This window comes from Arachis duranensis, chromosome 6, assembly GCF_000817695.3.
Source record: "Arachis duranensis cultivar V14167 chromosome 6, aradu.V14167.gnm2.J7QH, whole genome shotgun sequence".
Lineage (NCBI taxonomy): Eukaryota > Viridiplantae > Streptophyta > Magnoliopsida > Fabales > Fabaceae > Arachis > Arachis duranensis.
The window spans coordinates 11,645,400-11,666,289 of record NC_029777.3 but is presented as its reverse complement, the minus strand read 5'-3'; the positions used below and the strand labels follow the sequence as shown (position 1 = coordinate 11,666,289).

The 20,890-nt window shown below is 36.3% G+C and overlaps 2 protein-coding genes across 6 annotated transcripts; one reads left to right on the top strand and one right to left on the bottom strand.

Annotated features, from left to right (window-relative positions):
- Positions 1-2,498: 2,498 nt before the first annotated feature.
- Positions 2,499-6,266, top strand: LOC107492922 (probably inactive leucine-rich repeat receptor-like protein kinase At5g06940). Its single transcript, XM_016113989.3, has 2 exons — positions 2,499-4,954; positions 5,609-6,266. The coding sequence occupies exons 1-2, from the start codon at positions 2,644-2,646 to the stop codon at positions 5,989-5,991; spliced, it is 2,694 nt and encodes an 897-aa protein (XP_015969475.1). The 5' UTR covers positions 2,499-2,643; the 3' UTR covers positions 5,992-6,266.
- Positions 6,267-6,588: 322 nt separating this feature from the next.
- On the bottom strand, positions 6,589-12,034 carry LOC107492923 (uncharacterized). 5 transcript variants are annotated; one of them, XM_016113995.3, is made up of 9 exons: positions 11,806-12,032; positions 10,439-10,594; positions 9,263-10,123; positions 8,868-9,138; positions 8,496-8,702; positions 8,220-8,393; positions 7,706-7,903; positions 7,504-7,617; positions 6,589-7,221 (listed from the first exon to the last, which is right to left on the bottom strand). In XM_016113995.3, the coding sequence occupies exons 3-9, from the start codon at positions 10,099-10,101 to the stop codon at positions 6,886-6,888; spliced, it is 2,139 nt and encodes a 712-aa protein (XP_015969481.1). In that variant the 5' UTR covers positions 10,102-10,123; positions 10,439-10,594; positions 11,806-12,032; the 3' UTR covers positions 6,589-6,885. The 5 variants fall into 5 exon arrangements, with proteins under 5 accessions (XP_015969481.1, XP_015969477.1, XP_015969476.1 ...); XM_016113991.3 differs by having other exon boundaries at positions 9,263-10,594; positions 11,754-12,034; XM_016113990.3 differs by having other exon boundaries at positions 9,263-10,594; positions 11,806-12,034.
- Between the last annotated feature and the right edge of the window lie 8,856 nt (positions 12,035-20,890).

The following is a 20,890-nucleotide window of genomic DNA, read 5'->3' as shown; positions in this document are numbered from 1 at the left end:
CTTTGCGAGGCGACGGAGGCTGCCCCTTCCGCTCCGGCTGCTCGAGCTCGGTCGCCGGGACCTGGCGCGACTTCCATTCAGGCAAAGAAGTCCCCACAGACGGCGCCAATGTTAGTTCGTCGGGTTCCGAACAGGTCGGGTGGATAGATGTAGAGGGGGGACGCCTTAGCTTGGGTCGCGCTGATTGCGGGTAGTCGAGTAGCCGAGCACTTGTTGTGGAGAAATGATGGAGGGGGGGTGCCACCTGCAAGGACACTCCGACGCTCAAGTCAGCAATGTGCAGGCGAGCAGAATAAAGGGTTGAAAAGATGTGACATACCTCGGGGGAAGAGCCAATCTTCCCCTTATATACATGTCAGTAGTGGGCCCCTTTTGGGACAGGCCCACATTCCCAAGGACGCTGTCCTGCAGCCGTGTGTGAGCCGTGCAGGACGCGTGTCCGGGTCGGGTATTACTTGGGTCGGGTCGGCCCAAAGCTGATTCTGGGCCGGGCCGTAACAAAATTCAATTTGCTAGTAAATCGAATTGAACGTATCGATTTATTATAGACGAACAAATTCCATAATTCGAAACAACCTAATTTAAATTACTAGTCGTCACAAATCATACATAAATCGAATCACTAAATTTTAAATTTTTTAAATATAAAATTTTAATATTATATTATAAAATTTTTCGTTTAAAAATTTAAATTAATAAAAAATAATATTAATAATTATATTTTTAATAATATCAAATAAAATTTAAATTTTTAATATTTATTTAAATAGATGAATAAATTAAATACACGATTTATCTAAGTTTGTTATTATATTTCGACGATTGAGGCATGAATATTATTTTCTTAATTACGATACTCATAGTATTATTGGTAATATAATCCTGCTAAATTGTGGCAGATAGTAGAATAGAATAATGAATAAAATGATGTTGTGATGCATTGGGGGAAAGCAAAGCACTACTCTTTGAATGTCTGACTTTCAGAGGTGTCTGTGATGGTCAATAGTGGGGCCCACGTGACAACAGTAGATGATGCACGTGACCATACCATACAAGCCAAAACATGTTCAATGTTGTGAGGGTACGTGCATTGAATTTTGTTATCACTTTATCATCCCCTAATAATCTTACACTTATTATTCACTTCATTCTTTCCCCCCTCTTGCTTAGGATTCTATTCTGCACGGATCACCAAAAAAAAAAAACTGCAAAAATGATTTTTGTAAAAATGATTTGTTACGAGAAATTTGTCAAGTTTTTATGAAAATAGGAATTCGCCTTGAATAATAAAAAAAAAGGTGGTAAAAGAACTCGAATTCGCGATTTCTATATAAATGTGAAGAAAAAATAATATTTAAATAATTAATTTTAAAAGAGTAATATTTTGATAATAAATTTTAAACAAAATGATACATTAGTCAAAAGTCAATTTTTTACTCAATAAAAATTTATTAAATTCTGTGACGTGAAATTATAATATATCATCTTTAATTTGAATTTTAATTACTATTAGTTTTATTAATAAAGGATTTAAATAATATTATCATAAAAATGTGAAGTTATTAACAGTGTTGACTATTATACTCTAAGAAGTCAAATTGAAAAGTGAAGATAAAATGTTGAATAACAAATCTATAAAATAATTATGACTACATTGCTAGTTGTCATTGAAAGATGAAATTGTGGGGTGAAGCAAACATATATAATTCATTATCTCAAATGAAGTGATACGCATACACCTAACTTCATCCAATAATTCATGAGGTTTTGGAACGATGTGTTAGCAGCAATAAATAAATGTTTCTTGTTTCTAATAAGTGAAAACAAAAGAGAAAGAAGAATAAAGTAATGGTGGGGTACATGGTTGAAAACTAGGCACCAAGCTCTCTTGAGGCCTGTGCTGTGTCTTGCAAAGGCTTCATAACTCAACGCAATTTCATGCAGAAAAATGGAAAATCAAATATCTATTCTGGATTCATATATTATTCATTCATTATTACATGAATTCTAAATTCTACTTTTACAAAAAATCACACTTCATCTAATGATAAATAAGTGATATCAACGAGTATGAAGGAAGTTATATACAGTGATATATATTTCAAAAACAAAAATATTATTTCACACTAACTCAAATACTAAAATTAATTACTATATATTTATGTATAAATATATGTAATTTTATTTATTTTTAATATGTATTTTAATATATATTCTATATTAATGGTTAATTTTAATATATATGTGATGTCATTGTCTAAACAAAAAGACATTTACTCGAGTAATCGAGTTAGTCAAATGATAAAGTTGATTGAGTAATTAGCTTATTCATCCGTATAAATAAGTATTAGAGATTGATTATTTGATTGTATATATAGTAATTTATTGAGCAACCGGCAACAAACATTAAATAAAGATCATATCTGTGATATATTAGTTTTTGACATGTTGTGATGGGGATATTAGAGAGAACATATTTATATTTATCTGATATGCATTGACTATTGTAGAGTCTCACATTCCCTGGCTTTTGATTAGAGTGAATATATAGAAAGAAAAGATTTGCTGAAAGAACACAAAGAAGAGAAAGATCTCTTTACATTTGCAGACACAAACACAATCACAAACGCATAGTGATAGCTAATGGCTACTACTAAATTCTGTACATACCCGTTATTCCTTCTTCTTCTTCTTCTCTCTCTTACCTTTGCATTCTTTATCAAGCTTAGTTCATCATCATCAGAGGTTGACACCCTTCTGTCCTTCAAGGCCTCCATTGAAGACTCCAAGAATGCCTTGTCAACTTGGTCAAACACTACATCAACACACCACTGTAACTGGACTGGAATCTCTTGCTCCATTAGCACAACCCCACCTTCTGTAACTTCAATCAGCCTTCAAAGTTTGAATCTTTCTGGTGATATCTCAGCTTCCATATGTGACCTTCCAAGTTTGTCTTATCTCAACCTTGCTGACAACATCTTCAACCAACCCATACCTCTTCATCTTTCACAGTGCAGCTCACTGGAGACTCTAAACATCAGCAACAACCTCATATGGGGAACTATCCCATCTCAGATTTCTCAGTTTTCTTCTCTCAAAGTTCTTGATTTCAGCAGAAACAAAATTGAAGGAATCATCCCTGATACCTTAGGCTCACTAAAGAATCTCCAAGTACTTAACATGGGGAGCAACTTGCTCTCAGGTTCTGTTCCTGTTATCTTTGGAAATTTAACCAAGCTTGAGGTTCTTGATTTGTCCATGAATCCAACCTTGGAGAGTGAGATTCCACATGACATTGGTGAACTCAAGAACCTGAAGCAGCTTATGCTGCAGGGTTCTTCACTCCAAGGAGAAATTCCACCTTCTTTTGTGGGATTACTTGGCTTAACTCATTTAGATCTCTCTGAGAACAATCTCACGGGTAAAGTTCCTCAAGAACTTTCTTCTTCTCTCAAGAACCTTGTTTCCTTTGATGTCTCACAGAACAAGCTCTCAGGGCCATTCCCAAGTGGAATTTGCAAAGGCCTTATAATACATCTCAGCCTCCACACAAATGCATTCACTGGTTTAATACCAAACAATTCCATTGGTGAATGCAAGAGTCTTGAGAGGTTCCAAGTTCAAAACAATGGTTTTTCTGGTAACTTACCTTCTGCATTGTGGTCATTGCCAAAAGTGAAGCTCATTAGAGCTGAGAACAACAGATTCTCAGGTCAAATACCTGAATCAGTATCTGAAGCTTCACAATTGGAGCAAGTTCAGCTTGACAACAACACCTTCTCTGGCAAAATTCCTCAAGGTCTTGGCCTTGTTAAGAGCTTATACAGATTCTCAGCATCACTCAACCACTTCTATGGTGAAATCCCACCAAATTTTTGTGACTCACCAGTTATGAGCATTGTGAACCTCTCACACAATTCTCTCTCTGGTCAAATCCCAGAACTGAATAAATGCAGGAAGCTAGTTTCACTTTCTTTGGCTGATAATAGTTTAACTGGAGAAATACCTTCTTCTCTTGCTGAGCTTCCAGTGTTGACTTACATTGACCTCTCAGATAACAACCTCACTGGTCCAATCCCAGAAGGGCTTCAGAATCTGAAGCTTGCACTTTTCAATGTTTCCTTCAATGATCTTTCAGGTAAAGTACCATATTCCTTGATTTCAGGTCTTCCTGCTTCATTCTTGGAAGGAAATCCTGGTCTTTGTGGCCCTGGATTGGACAATTCTTGTTCTGATGAAGTTGGAAGACACAAAAATGGTGGCATTACAACCTTAACATGTGCACTGATCTCCTTAGCCTTTGTTGCTGGTACTGCCATTGTTGCTGGTGGCTTTGTATTGTATAGGAGATCATGTAAGGGAAACAATGAAGTAGGTGTTTGGAGATCAGTGTTCTTCTATCCCCTCAGGATCACTGAGCATGATCTCCTCATAGGAATGAATGAGAAGAGTTCAATGGGAAATGGTGGCATTTTCGGAAGAGTTTATGTTATGAACTTGCCAAGTGGTGAACTTGTTGCTGTGAAGAAGTTAGTGAATTTTAGGAATCAGTCCTCAAAGAGTTTGAAATCCGAGGTCAAGACTCTGGCAAAGATTAGGCACAAGAACATTGTTAAGATTCTGGGGTTCTGCCACTCTGATGAGTCAGTTTTTCTTATCTATGAGTTCTTGAATGAAGGGAGCTTAAGGGATTTGATTTCGAGACCGGATTTTAAGCTGGAGTGGAGTGTTAGGTTGAGGATTGCCATTGGAGTTGCTCAGGGACTTGCATATCTTCACAAGGACTACGCCCCACGATTGCTTCACCGCAATGTCAAGTCCAGTAACATTCTTTTGGATGCAAACTTTGAGCCAAAGCTCACAGATTTTGCTCTTGATAGAGTTCTTGGAGAAGCTGCATTTCAGTCTACTTTGGATTCTGAAGCACCATCTTCCTGCTATATTGCACCAGGTATGAGATGTTATGTGAATTACATAAAAGGTTTTAAGTTTTAACAGTTCTATAGTGAAAACATTCAGCTGAAAATGCAATGCTGTAATTTCTAAAATTTTGATCTATTGTTAACTTTCTAAGGTAATAGCTTGGTTTCTTAGGTGAACTGTTTTAGTTGACTTATAAATTGGCTTCTCTGTCTCTTGGCAAATTTGATGGCAGAGCTTGTATCTCTTGATAGCTGATAAATTAGGCAGAATTCTTCTTAAAATTTACTGATATAAGTAGTTATCCATGACCACAGAATGAACATTTGATTTCACATTTTCATATTTGAAGTTGCATCCTTGAATATTTGTCAAACAGAAACTATAAGTGCATCTTACTATTAGCTCACTGCACAAATATTTCCCACCTAGTGTGTTCAGCAAATTGATCATTTCATCTTATAAAACATGTGATGAGTTTTTCTATGCATCGTGACATCCAATCAGATGACAATGCTGCCATGTAGACAAAAATGATTTCTTCTTGTTTACATGGCAGCACCTGATCGGATGTCACACGATGCATTTAAATTAAACACCAACATATAATTGCTTTCTCATTGTGGTACATGATATGATAGCACAATATGGCACTAACTAGATATACTGTTGCATTCCATTGCAGAATATGGTTACAGCAAGAAAGCCACTGAACAATTAGATGTGTATAGCTTTGGTGTTGTATTGCTAGAGCTAGTGAGTGGAAGACAAGCTGAGAAAGCAGAATCAAGTGAATCCATTATTGACATAGTGAAGTGGGTTAGGAGGAAAGTGAATATAGCAAATGGGGTGCAACAAATTCTTGATCAAAGAATATCATCAAGCACATGCCACCAAGAAATGGTTGGAGCCTTAGACATTGCTCTCCGTTGCACCTCAGTGGTTCCTGAGAAGAGGCCATCAATGGTGGAAGTTGTGAAGTCTCTTCAGTCCCTTGAGTTAAGGACTTGCATTGCAAACTTGCAAGATCAACCACCAAATGAGGAACACTCCAATATTCCAATCTGATTATATACATTTTTTTGGGGGGTGTAGTCTTTGTAATGTAAATTATCAGCTTTATATTTCACATGTTTCCTTTTTTATTTTATTTGGAATGTGATGAATTTGGAATATAGAAATTGTTTGAGCAATGACTCATTCAATGTTTCGCACAGGTTAATTACCACTGTTAATGGTAGTCTAATGGGTACCATCTTGTATTTGTTCATAAACTATCCTTTTTTGTGTTGTTTTAGGCTTAGCTTTTTGTGCATGTGATGCCTACTTCTGAAATTCTGTCGTACTTTGTGAAGTAAAAAGATTTAGGCTTAAATAAATTGTCCCATATAATATACTTGTTTAAGTCAAATATTTTAAGAAATATTTATAAAGATCAAAAACTTAAATATTTAAGTCAATATTTTGGGAGTCAAGAGAATTGGTTTGAAATTTTTAACCTTCAGTGCCTCATTTGCTGATAGCAACACATTCAGTAATTAGGATTATGTGTAATTCTGCATCAATATAATCCATGAAGTAAACTTAATCAAGGTTTTGTGCCTTAACCAAACAAGTAACCCTGAGTTTAAAAGCATAGACATTATCCAATGCATAAGCCCTGTATATTGTAATAGATGCTTGAATACTTTTATAGTAATAAATCAACATTACAATTTCTATTACAAATAGATCATAGACACTTAAACAACAGAACAAATCAAATCCTCAAATGTTGTGCTATACCAACTTCTCCTTTATATACACAAACTGCAAACTCATGCTTCACTATTACCCAAGATTCTAAAATTATCTTGAATCTTTCTCATTTGTTTCTCTCCTCAATCAACAATTGATTGCACCTATATCTTACATATTCACTTTACCACTTGATGGAAACACATAAAGTATGAATGCAGGATTTCACATGGACCAGACTTCTCGAAGGAGTTGATATCTAACATTTGTGATACTTCCTTGCTCGTTGTGATGGCCTTCTCCCTTAGCAGTAACTGTAGGAGATGAAGGCATCTTATCAATGATGGATGTAAGAGGGGAATCAAGTTCCTCCAGTTCTTCATCACTGGTATATCCTCTCTTCTGAACGGCTGAGGCATTCCTCTCTAGGTGAGACTTTCCTCCGGCCTCTGCAACTTTCTCCGCCACGTTAGCCGAGGAGGGAGGAACGTAGAAAACAGGAGCAGCCGCATACGGGAAACTCCTAGCAGATTCTGGTGACAACTTCCTCTCCGCCATAAACTAAAGACAAAGTAAATAAATTCAGTAAAACTAGTACTACCTTTAATAGTAATATAGTATAGGTGCTCCATGAAATTCATATTTTAGGCATTATCAGAGAGAGAATTAGAATAATATATCTGTTCATTTATTAAAAGCAAACAGGTTTAGTTTTGAATCTTTAGAGAAACCACAATAACTAAGTTTGACATTCAATCATTCATAACATAGTATAGTTGAATAACAAAATTTGATGTTCACAAGTTTGATTAAATCAAGCAAAAAACTAAATTATGAACAAACCTCCTCATGCAGATTTTCCAGCACAATTCCTGGAACAGGATCTGGACAGAACTCATCAGGAGTGAAGTTGCAGAGCACCCGTATAATCAACGAAAGCGTGATGGATGGACATACCTGCTCAGCAATTAAAGAAACAGAATAAACATAATGATAGAGCAACAAAAAAGAAAGTGAAAGGGAAATGGTACAGAAGAGAATTAACCTCTCGTCTGACTTGTTTATCCATAAGCATATCCTTTGGGAGCATTAGAAGGTCACTCAAATCGTTAAGGAGAAGAAAAGATTTAGGTTTGCTATCGTTGTCCCTGCTCTCATCGTTCTCACCATTCTCCTGATCTTGCAGACAATCTTCAACATCCATGCCGAACATATCAGTAAGCCATCGAGACCAATTGCCAACCTACAGTTCAAGTAGTCCTTTCATAAGCCTAAACAAACTTTCCATAAGATGAAAACGTGAAACTACAGTAGTTGTGCTGTTCACATCAACATGTTGTAAACCCCAATTTTGTTAGTTCATATTATCATTTTTATTTCCAACAATCACTACAGCAATACTCTATGCTAGGCAACAAAAATTTGAATCTTATGCATAATGACTATCCCTCTAAGAAACTGGTGCTTTAATCAATAGAAGATTTTCCTATTGTCCAAACATTCAAATTCAAGTTATAGACACCCCCCATAAGGTTTAATACAAACAAATATATACATACAGAATTTTTCAGCTGTGCACCAGAACCAAAGCTCAAATCTCCTGCGGGAATTGGCAAAACCTTCGAATCCACAATAGGATCTGATACAGGATCAGTTGGGATCTCAAGTGCTGACTCCCGAAGAATTGCATTGAACATTGCTACATCTAGTCTAGCTATGCACTGTTCCATGACCTGAGAAAGGTTTTACATCTACTCAGTATTTCAAGCAAAGTAAAGGGGAATGAAAAGCTCCTTACAGAAAGGAAGGATAAAAGTAACAAAGAAAAAGCATACCATTCTAGCCAAAACAGGCAAACAACCACACTCATGACCTCCTGCTCGAACAGGACAGAGCCGCTGAAAAGCATCTTGAAAAGCATTTCTCCATAGATTCACGGAAAAGCTCCCTTGCTTCTGATCACCTAAGGAAGGTCCCCAAAGCCTCCCAATGGACTTATTTGACGAGTCTCCAACTGGAGACTGCATATAAGGAGTCAAGGCCTGAAAACATAGCATGCAGCTAAAGTTATTGCTAATGGAGTATGTACTCCTCCCCCTTATACCAAGCAAAATTAAGAAGGGTTATTTCCTTGCATCAGCAAATGCACCTATATCTTGATTATAAGCACCAATGATAATTTCACAATAGGAGACAAACATTTATACCTGCCACCACACTGATTCCACTAGCCGAGAGAATATCCATGATTCTACTCTTTCTAGTGCAGATCCGAATGTTCCTGTCTCTTGCCAATCTTCAACAAACTTCACAAAGCCCTTTCCTTGTTTGCCAATGGAGCCACCTTTCCATTTCAGTGCTGTCGACTTCCCATTTGACTCGGCTAACCTCACAAGGTGGCTAGTTTGAAATGAGCTCCCAAAGGCTTGTGAAAGTATCTCTCTCAGCACAACAGTATTTGACAACCAGTAAGTTAACCTATAACAGAAATCAAGATCAGAATATTGATTGTTCAAAATACATAGCCAAAATCTTGGATTAAAAAAAAAAGGCCAAAATCAGTAGACGACAAAATCTTAACAATGTGGTATAATGTACATACCTTGAAACATCATTACCACAAGATTTGGCCACCAAAATAAGGCCAGAAACAGTATTCTTGGCAATTGTCGCCCGCCGGTCTTGGGTCCAATGCTTACAAGCATGTATATATAACCTAGAAAGGCGACGAGCAGGTGTGTGCACCTTGTGCGCTGAGCTCCCATGCTCTGGTACCACAGAATAAAGTGACACCTCAAGTGCAGCAACTTCTCTTAGTTCCTCTTCTAGCTTTTCAATTCGCACTTCCATTTCCTCAATTTTTGATTGCATGGCTGCATTATCTTCATGCTCAACTTTTATTTCAACATCAACTGTTTCATTACTTTCATCTTCACTTCCTACACTCTGAGCACCATTTGAGGATCCATCCACAATATCAATTTCCTTGACCACATGAACAGATTTTTCATCAATTCCATTTCCATCAGACAATTCTGACGAAAGTTTTGCAGGAGCTTTCACAGCCTTGGAATTGGTTGAAGGAGTGTTTTTGTTGGTAACTCTAGAAGGCCCTTTATTTGAGTTGATAGGTTTCTTTTGATTACCATTGGATACCTTTGCTGCTTGTTTATTAGTTTTTCTATCAGATCTCTCCCTTAATCGACGATTGCCTTCTATAGGAGCTACTCTAACCTTACTTTTGGGATCTTTAGAAGCTTTTTCAGAATTTTCATCATCCTCATTTGTGAAAGAATCACCTTGTGATGATACTGAATCCTTTACTGTCTCCGTATCTGACACTTCTTCATTCCCATCATTTCGCTCTTTCTCCATATCGCTGGAATGACCATCAACTACTTTAATTTTGCTTTCACGAGCTACCATTTCATTAACTTTCATCTCAACAGGTACCTCCTCAGACCTGTTAACATCATCCACATAATGTATAACCATGTTTTCATAAGTCTCCGAATTCTCTGAGACCGTGTTTGAATCACTTGTAAAACTTTTTGCGGTTTGTCTAGCCAGGGGTGCCTTAGATTCTGTTCCTTTTTCGCTTAATGTTTTGGATGAATTATCTTGCAATATATTCTCTTTCCTTACTGTTCTTCTCGAACTCTTGGTCTCACTATTCCTTGCAGTTTTTCTCTTCTCAATTTCTTTCATGGTTTCAAATTCCCTCAAATATCAATTTAATGTAGAAGCTGTGACAGGGGGAATGATAGCATAAACTAACCTTAGCAAGCTGCCTTTGGTGCAACACAATTCTCAGCTCCTAGAGTATGTAGCCACCATCAATACCTACTTCCCAGGATAGTGATTCCTCCGCCTTAAAACTCCAGAACTTCTTGGGGGCTGCTTTTCCAGTGATTCAAAAACAGCTATGATCTACCTGCAAAAGTGGTTAAATCAAAAGGAAGAGAGACAGTTATTAGTAAAAATCATTCATCAAGCATAATTTATAACATAGTTTTGAAGGCATTTAAAAATCAAAACATTCATCACAATGATCATAATTTATAAAACTAAGGAGATAAAAATCTGTCTGGATGTACCAGCAAGCACAGCACAAGCTAAAAATGGAAAAATCAGCAAGATGACAAGTGCAGAAAGTTTCCACCGAATATAATTCAGGACTTCAGCAGAAAGCAACAACAGTGTCGGTAGGCAGAAGCAGACATTTAAAAGAAATGAACACAGATATTAATATGAAGACATAACATAGATGCATAATGCCAAGCTATTTGATACACGTTATTGCTTCCAACGCGATCTTATCAATTTTATTTAAAATCTAGTAGATTCCTAAAATCGTAATAACACATAAAACTTTCCAATATTCTGTTTAGCGAGAGTAGACAAATAAAAGGAACGTCACTAATTTGTCTTAAACCAAGTCAAATTTAGAAAGCAAAAAGGAATGATGGACGAAGACAAAGTGATATCATTGAAAATGAAATATTCTTTAACACAATAAAAATAAAAAATAAAAATAAAAAAGAGGAAGAAGAATGGCAAACCAAACAAGATGCTTCTAAAGGAAACCATTTTCTGAGTAAAAATCTAAAAAAAGAATCTTGAAATGCAGAGGCAATAAAGTGAGAGTGGTTGATGACTGAATAAGAACGAAATGTGTTCCATTTCCATCAACATCATCAAATTTTGCAAGCTGTCTATTATATATATTCCAATAATTTGAATGACGCCATTTTAACAACTGTCACTAATCTGTATCACAATTTCGCCAATCTTTCTTCTTTGACCAACCCTATTCATCAACCAAAGAAAAAAACTTTGTCTGCATTAGTTAAAAACCGCTACATCAACAACAACATGAAGTTACCACAACCACAAGCATCTAAAATCCAAATCCATAAGTCCAACCACAATCAAAGAGAAAACTTTGATGCATGATTCGATATAAAATGACAAGTATATCCACATCCATATCTACATTTGAAGAACAAAACAAGTAAAATGTCATACAAAGAAAGTAAAGTAGAGAATGAGAAGTGAAGTGAGAGTAGTAGTAGTAGTAGTAAGAAACGAACAAGATCTATATAAAATGGTTCCAAAAACGCAGATGAAAGAGTTGGTACGAACTTGTGTATGGTCAATTCGGAGAGAGCGTTTGAATGATTTGGTGTGTCACGTGAAACGCAACTAACAGAAGAGGAAGAAAGAAAAGGTTGCAATTTGCAAGTACAGAGAGAAGAGAAGCGAAGAAGAAGAAAAGAAGCACGGGGCGTAAGAGAGAGAGAGAAAGACAAAGAGGAGTGATTAATACTCCAAAATGATGGAATTAACACCGAGAATCGAACCTAAACCCTTTGGGATTAACCACATTGATATTGTTAAGGAAAAGTATAGGGTACCAACATGTTATCCGCTAACTTCTGCCAACTCTTATTTATATTTGTGTTTTATGGAAGTGTGTTTGTAGATGTGTCTAGTAATTAATATATTTTAAATACATATATAAAGAGACACATCCAGAAACAGAAAATATATCTATAAAGACACTTCTATTAAATACAATTATAAAAAAGACATTTTTATTAAACACATCCACAAACACACTTTTATAAAACACAATTATAAATAAGAGTTGGAAGAAGTTGACAGATATATTGTTGGTAACGTAGCAGAACTGTATTGTTAATTACAACTTGAGAAGGATAGGGTGCGGGAACGGGGTCACGTTTTTAAAACTGATTAGAAGTAACAGCGGTAACCGGAAAATGTGTGTCGGTGCCACCAAAACTCACCGGCTGTGGCCGGTTAATTAATGGAAGTCAAACTCATGGGTCTTGATGTGATCCTCGTGGGCTCCACTATGTCTCAACACCGTCTTCCATCACCCTCCCTAAGTCCCTATGTTTGATTGTTTAAGGAAATAAAATTTTAGTCTTTTTAATATTTTTAGAAATTAAGATAGAGTATTGAATTATTGATACATATTTTTTAGGGTAAAAAACTATATTAAGCTAAATGAGTGGAAAACTAACGTAAATACGTCAAAGCAAAAATCGTTTCAGCAATAAGCCAGACCGCATTTTTATATAATTCGAACCAGGTTGGTTCGAATTCAAAATGGTAGTAATTCGAACCTGGTTAGTTCGAATTAGCTTGTTTTATTTGTTAATAAATCGAACCAACCTGGTTCGAATTATGAATCAATGTAATTCGAACTAAGGTGGTTCGAATTATAGAGAGAGAGGGTTTCCGTGCAATTCGAACCGGGCTGGTTCGAATTACAGCAATCATAGGTCGAACCAGACCGGTTTGAATTACTGTGAGACTGACTGAGCTGTTTATCTATGGACGAGGCAGATCCGAACCGGCCAAAGAGGTGCGGCCTATGTCGCCAACCCGGCCTAGGTCACGAATCATAGGTCGAACCAGACCGGTTTGATTTTTTATGTATAATGCAACACTTTCCGTGGATGCAGAATTTAATAAGAAAAAAATAATGACTAAACTGTTTCAAGATTCGTTGATCCTACGAAGTGAATGTCCGACAAGAGAAATAAAAAAAAACATAGGTGAACAGACTACAACATAATAAAGTAAATGAACAAAATTGGTGGAGTGAAAAAATGGGTGACAAGACATAACACTGTCACGGAGTTTCAAATAGGATGACGGAAAAGACTCTAACATGCCTCTTTGTTTGAAATGCTCTTATTTGGGGTTAACTTAGCGGAGAAGTATTATTTAAAGACAATAATTAAAATAAAATATTATTCAGTAATAAACATTAAATATTAGAAACTGTCCAAACTATCGGAAAAAAAGTACAAACCACTAACATACATGATTGAACTTTAAAGAAAAAAACACATGAAACATGAATCATCTAAACAGGTGCGACCTAGTGCCACAGCGACGGGGTACCCGTGCCCTCTGACCTCGGCGGATCAACGGCTCCACATCCTCGATGTCATCCTCGTCATCCGGTGGGGCAGGCTGTGCTGGTGGCGCAACATGCAGGGGTGTCGCCGAAATCCCTGCGACAGACTCTGATGCAGCGGTGAAGGCGGATGGAGGAGTACCTCCGAGACAGAACTGGTGACCAGCGGATGAGGATGGAGGCTCATTCAGATCAACATCTAACGGGGCCTGTGTGCCAGAGGTCTGAACACCACTGCGCGGAGTCGCGTCCCCCTGCATGATGGCGGTGATCTCCTCAAGGAAGCGTGGACTCCCAAAGTCCCCAACAAGCGTGTCTGACCCAATGAAGTCTGACCACTGTGATCCGGAGATGCGCCAAGGTGTCCCCCCCTGCTCAGGCTGGTCATCGGCTGGCACACCAACGAAGTAATCTCCAAGAGGGCCTGATCCAAGTACAGCGTCACCTGTGTCAGCCCCGGCAGCCATCCCTGTACCACACCACTCACCTGCATGACCATGATCGTGTGTGGTAGTACCAGCAGATGCAGCAGCCCCTGAACCACCCCCACCAACGGGCCGATGCTGATCGTCGGTGTCGTCCCCATGGTCAGCACGACCCCTCGCCCTACCTCGCTGGCCTCGTCCTCCGCCTCTAGCGGGACCGGCGTCGTAATCATCGTGCACAGCATGGTCAGGCCACCTCCACTCACGCTGGCTCCTCCGTGTCCCCACACCCATCCTCCTCTCAACCCTACGCCTGTCCGGCACGTCCTCAGGACGATCCATGTCTGGAACTCGCCCCGGACCCCGCTGTGAGGCCTCTAACGGAATAGGAACTGCTCTAGGATCCCCCAACTGCGGCTCCGGAGACAAGAACCTCTTCCCATACTGACGCCACCAGTCAAGGAACGCATGCGAAGGTCCGGGGTCGCCTACAACGTCGAACCTCAGCACACTGTCCTGACGAGAGTCCCAAAGGAGATGCCACCTCTGCAAAGTAGACGGGAACCATCGATCGCCGCCTCTACCGTCCTTGGACATCAAAAAGTCAATGTTCAGGGCGGGATGCGGAATGGGCTGAACCCCACCAAACTGCGGAAGAACACGATCTATCTGATGCCACTCTATCACAGCAAAGTAGATCAGCGCCGTCACAGAGCGCCACAACGCCATATGCCTAGGCTCCAAAACCTCAGGATGTACAACCTGAAGTACGTCGGGAGTACCATACGGCATCCATAGAAACTGCAAAAGGAACTCACCCTTGTCAGGGCAAATTTACCACACAACTAGAAATGCTAGATTTTAAAAGGACACTTGTTAAGTAGCATACTCACCTCCCCATCCTGTAACCGGTCTATCCTGGTCCTCCACATCTGCACTCTAGGACCCTTCTCGCTACCGGAAGGGTTGTAACCTGACCATCTGCACCAATACACATTTGTTACATCAACAGAAATATTAATAAATACGCAGGTATGTATGTCAAGTTGAAATAGAGAAGGCCTAGTATAGTACCTGGAAGCCAATGGCCAGCTCGACTCATCATATCCTGCAGGCCTAAACCGAGGAAAGTGCCAAAAGATCCAAGACTGGAGTAGCTGAAGCGGGCCCGCTAACTTGACAACATGTCTGTTCGCCACTCGGCACATGCACCGGTACAACCAAGCCAGTGCGGCAGAACCCCAACTGTAGGTACCCAGCTCCTCCAGTCTAGCTACGTACGGAATCCATCTGATGTGAATCCGGTTCCCTGACTTGTCCGCGAACAGCTGGGTGCCCAACAACATCATGATGTACGCACGGGCATACCGGCGCACAGTCTCATCATCTGCATCCTCAGGGCACTCCCCGAAGGTCTCCTGAAACCAGCTGCAGTTCACTGCGTACTTCTGAACCTGGCTGGGAGGAGGTATAACTCCGAGCAACTCCTCGAACCAGACCCAGGCTGGACGGCCACCCTCGATGTATATATGGAACTCGGACAAGCACCCGCTCACGTAACGGCCGTCCACTGGCAAACCCAGCTGGTATGCCACGTCCTGGAGTGTGATGGTGCACTCTCCGAACGGCATGTGGAACGTGTGCGTCTCCGGACGCCATCGCTCTACGAAAGCACTGACAAGGGCCTCGTCTAGCCGGAACCATCGGTCGTTCAGCCTTGCAAGATGGTATAGACCTGCCATCTGCAAGTACGGAACGTATCTGTCATCAAGTCGCATGCCCTGCTGCCGCCGCATGCTCCTAATGCATCGCTGGGGCTGCTCACAAAATGAAACGCTCAGTTAAAACCGGCTTAAAATCCAACCACAACCATAAGCAGCACGATAAATCATCAAAATACCGTTCTGCTAAATAAGACCGCATAACATTACATTAAAGATAAGCAACTAGAAAACAAATCACCAACATAAAACCACTAACGTAAACCACTAACATAAACCACTAACGTAAACCACTAACATAAACCATCTACATAAACCACCAACATAAACCATCTACATAAACCACTAACGTAAACCACTAGCATAAACCGCTAACATAAACCACCTACATAAACCACTAATTTAAACCACTAACATAAACATAAACCACCTACATAATCCACTAACATAAACCACTAACATAAACATAAACCACCTACATAAACCACTAACATAAACCACTAACATAAACATAAACCACCTACATAAACCACTAACATAAACAACTAACATAAACCACCATCTAACTCACATGCAAAACCACTAAGCCACAAAAACCGCTAGAATAAAAATTATTTTCATACTAACCTCCTCGTTGATGACCCCGGCTATATGAGCGACTCCGTCCAACCGATATAACCGTGCCGGATCGTCCCCCATGAGCAGAGTATTCCGTTCAGGTCTTCTTAGGAGAGAATCTCGGTCGTTTTCTCTGAGATTTTGTGGGGTAGGGGGGAGGAATAAGGAGTTCGAATGTGGGTGATTCGAACTCCTTATATAGCCGAATCAATGGTAATTCGAACCACCTTGGTTCGATTTATGAAGGATCTCTCCAAGGGTAATTCGAACCAACTTGGTTCGAATTATATGCAAGGCACAATTGGCTGTAGTTCGAACTAGCCTAGTTCGAATTACGTGGAAGTTGAAGTTCGAACCACCTTGGTTCGAATTACATTGAAATCTGCAATCCTAATTCGAACCACCCTGGTTCGATTTACTCTAATACCTAGTTCGAACCAACCTGGTTCGAATTATATAAAAATACGATCTGGCTTATTGCTGAAACGATTTTTGCTTTGGCGTATTTACGTTATTTTTTCACTCAATTGGCTTAATATAGTGTTTTACCCCAAATACTATCACAATGTGTAATAGTTAAAGATAATATATAAACAATTATGTATGTTTTTAGAAACAGTTAAATTATCGTGTAAAGATATTAAAAAATTTATTTTTCCGTTTCAAAATTTTTTATGTTTTTTTTTTAATATCTTTAAATGCTTTGAAATAGTAAAAAGGATTAAAGTTATTTTGACAAAATACAATAGTTTAAATTTAATTATATTGTTATTTTTATTATGTAAGAAATATTTTATTCAAATATAATAGTATATATGTAAAAGATGAATTCTTCTTTTTCTTTGAATTGCAGAAGTTAAATATCTCTAATTTAATTTATTAAAAATTAATAATGTCTAACCAAATTTGTAACCTACAAGAATTCGTATCATTATATTTATTATATTTTACCGTTATAAACAACACAATAAATTTATAACTCGAATAATTAATTTATTAATTTCTATAAATAACTCATTAAATGTAATAAACATCCATGCTACAAATGTCATAATAATCTATTAATCATAATAAATTTTACATTACAAATATTTAAATTCCATACTATTTGAACTACTTATATAAGTCTCTTTATCACTATTTCTTCAAATAACATCAAATTTAGCACAAGAAATTTATTTTCGCACTACACAACATCTCAAACTTACTCAACGGAGCATCATTCTTTGGAAAATATCACCAAACAAATATATAATTAGTTTATCAAAGTTCGTGTGATTCGTCTATGAGAAACATTAACACCCACAAATGAAAAATGGTCTCTTTACTTAGAAATGATTATATTAGATGAAAAGGTACAAAACAAACATATTTATTATATTTTTAAATTGAATTTACGAAAAAATACTTTAATTATTTTTGCTTTTTATACTTTTTATATTATTTTATAATACTTTATATATAATTATATTTTAATATCGTTAAAATTATACTTCTTTCAATATGCTATTCAGAAGAATAACATACATGCAAAGATGGAACAAACAACTTGTTCCTTTTCTAATAACTTAAAAAAATAAATGTAATAAGTTTTTTTAACTAATTATTAACTATGATTTACTAACACTGCAGGAAACATCTCTTCATGTAATTATGAAGATAAATATGATGAACAAATTCAAACATTTGTTATAAGAAGAAAAAGTCTATACTATAAAAAAATTTAAAATAGAAGATGCAAATGATTTGTATAAATCAATTAAAGGTACAATGAAAGCAAACTTTTTACTTACAACTGTTATGAAAGAAATTAAATTTTCAATTTTGAACATTTTTTAACACTATTTTAAATTTGCATCACTTGAGAGATTGTCTGACAGAATGGGTCAAAAAAAATATTAACAGGTAATTTCACTTTATACTATTTTAATTTTCTTATTAAAAATAACTTATTAAAAAAATTACACATTTTTATTCTTTTTATTGTATAAGTCATTGAAAAACTACATGCACATCAAGAGATTAAGGAGAAAGAAAATCATACAAATTCAAGATATATCTTCGGAAGAAGAGCATACATGCAAAGATTAAACAAACAACACAATAGAAAGTGCATACAACTCAACAATTCATAAAGAACATACCTTCACAAGAATCTACGACAGAAAGAATAAAGCAACAACTCTAACAATAACCAATAAAGAAAAAGGAGGACGAGTGCCACATAAGAAGACTAAGCCCATCAACCAAAATAAATGCAAAAATCAAACCACCAAATAAAAGTATCACTTTGTACAACTCCAACATCCAAATCTTTTATACTACAAATTATTTTAAACAAAACACCTTTTAAATTTAACTTTAGTTTACACATATTTAATTTAATTCTACAAAACATAGCCATTTTTAATATTTATTACATACTGTCACTAATTTAACGTGTATCACGCGGGTCTCATTCTAGTTTAGGTAAAGGCTCACGACTAAATCTCTAAAGTGGTCCCTGAGATTCACGCTGTGCACCAAAATCGTCCATAAGATTTCAATTATTTGAGATTGAAAAAATTGTACCGTATTAGTCTTCTGACCCATTTTTCGTTAACGCGCTGACGTGACTTGATAATGTGGACCTTTGGTGACACGTGTTACTTCGTAATTTGACCACGTGTAACGATATGATGTGTCGGCCAGCGACACATGGCATGCTGACATGGATGGTTATGCCACATGTCACAATGTTATTTTGCCACATGTCAAATTATACCATGTGTCCGAATATTATTTGTTTATGTGTCATTCATTATGGTCCCTTATTTTGCATCAAATAATTCATTTTAGTCCCTGAAATTGAATGTATTGCACCAAATTAGTCCATTCATAAGTTTTTTACAATATTTTATTAAAAAATTATATGAAATATTGATATTGATTTAGTAAAGCGTATAAGTTAAGAGTATAATAATATTTTAAAAATATTTGATAAGGTACTTATTAACTAATATAAATTCATTATTTCCATCCGTTTTAAAAATGTCCGATTTTTCATATAATTGACTTTTCAATTTTCACTAAATTAATAAGATATATTTATATTGTCGATTATAATAAATTTATTTTATCTACAACTTAATTAGACAGTCTTTTCATATATTACACTATTAATTAATATAAGTAATTGTAAGTTTGTAACTATGGATTGAACAGTATTAAAACAGATACAAATAAACATAAGAGGCAATAATAAAATTTTAGATTTAGCTAAAATGTGCTCTAATAATACAAATTAAGTTATTAATTAAAAAATTTACTATAAGAAATTGTATATTTAAAGTTAGTGTATAAAGAAATGAAGAAATATTGAGAATTTTATATTTACAAAAAAATGAGAAAAAATTGATGAAGGGATTAATTTGGTGCACGATATTCAATTTCAGTGATTAAAATGAGTCATTTGATGCAAAGTAAGTGATTAATTTGGTGCATATATAATAATAACATAGTGGATGACATGTGGACAAATAATATTCGAACATGTGGCATAATTTGACGCGTAGCAAAATAGCATTGTGACACGTGGCATAACCATCTATGCCACGTGTCGCTAACCGACACATCATCATACCGTTACATGTGGCCAAACTATGAGGTGACACGTGTCACCAAAGGTCCACGTCATCAAGGCATGTCAGCGTGTCGTTAACGAAAAACGGATCAGAGACTAATATGATGTAATTTTTCGAATCTCAAAGACGTAATTGATACAATTGGAATCTCAATGACGATTTTAGTGCACAAATGAATCTTAGGAACCATTTTAGGAATTTAGCAAAGACTCACGCATAGTTATTTTTATTTGAAATTGATAATTAAAAATTATTAGATGGTAATTTAGTCAAACATATCAAATTTATCTAACAATTTTTTAACTAACATTTTATATGAAAATAGTTGTATGTGATATTGTACCATTAATTTATCTTTAAAAATAAAATATTTTAAATTATTTTTGTATTAATTAAATAATAATACTTAATATAATTATTTTATGATATACTATTATTTAATTAATAAAAAAATCAATTTAAGTTTTTCAAAACCAAAGTAATAAACACATGATCTTTTATAAATTATTTTGACTATTAACCAAATATATTCTTTTTGGAGTTGAATGAATAGTGCCATCACTATTCATTGTTGGTTAGCTATGTACATCCTATCTAACTTCAATTAGTATTCACTTGATTGTTCCCTTTAACTTGAAACTATACTTGTTTATTGCAATAATACGATAATGCTATCATATATTATAAATATTAATTAAATTGTCTCTTAATCAAAGTATGATTGAAAGCACTTCAAATTAAATTATGAAAATAGAATGGTAAGAGAATAATTTAAAGTATTATTTTCTCGTTAATAAAATTATTTATTTTTGTATTTCTAACATGAGAAGAATAAAAAAAATCAAAGAGGTATATAATTAAAATAACTTTTAGCTACAGTGCCTTTTC

Bases quoted from the DNA above. Each gene is read 5' to 3' on its own strand.
- LOC107492922 (XM_016113989.3), top strand. From the start codon at position 2,644: ATGGCTACTACTAAATTCTGTACATACCCGTTATTCCTTCTTCTTCTT. The intron at 4,955-5,608 runs GTATGAGATGTT...ATTCCATTGCAG, and splicing joins TTCCTGCTATATTGCACCAG to AATATGGTTACAGCAAGAAA.
- LOC107492923 (XM_016113991.3), bottom strand. From the start codon at position 10,368: ATGAAAGAAATTGAGAAGAGAAAAACTGCAAGGAATAGTGAGACCAAG. The intron at 7,904-8,219 runs GTATGTATATAT...CTTGAACTGTAG, and splicing joins GTGCACAGCTGAAAAATTCT to GTTGGCAATTGGTCTCGATG. The intron at 7,222-7,503 runs GTTTGTTCATAA...CTTTGTCTTTAG, and splicing joins TGGAAAATCTGCATGAGGAG to TTTATGGCGGAGAGGAAGTT.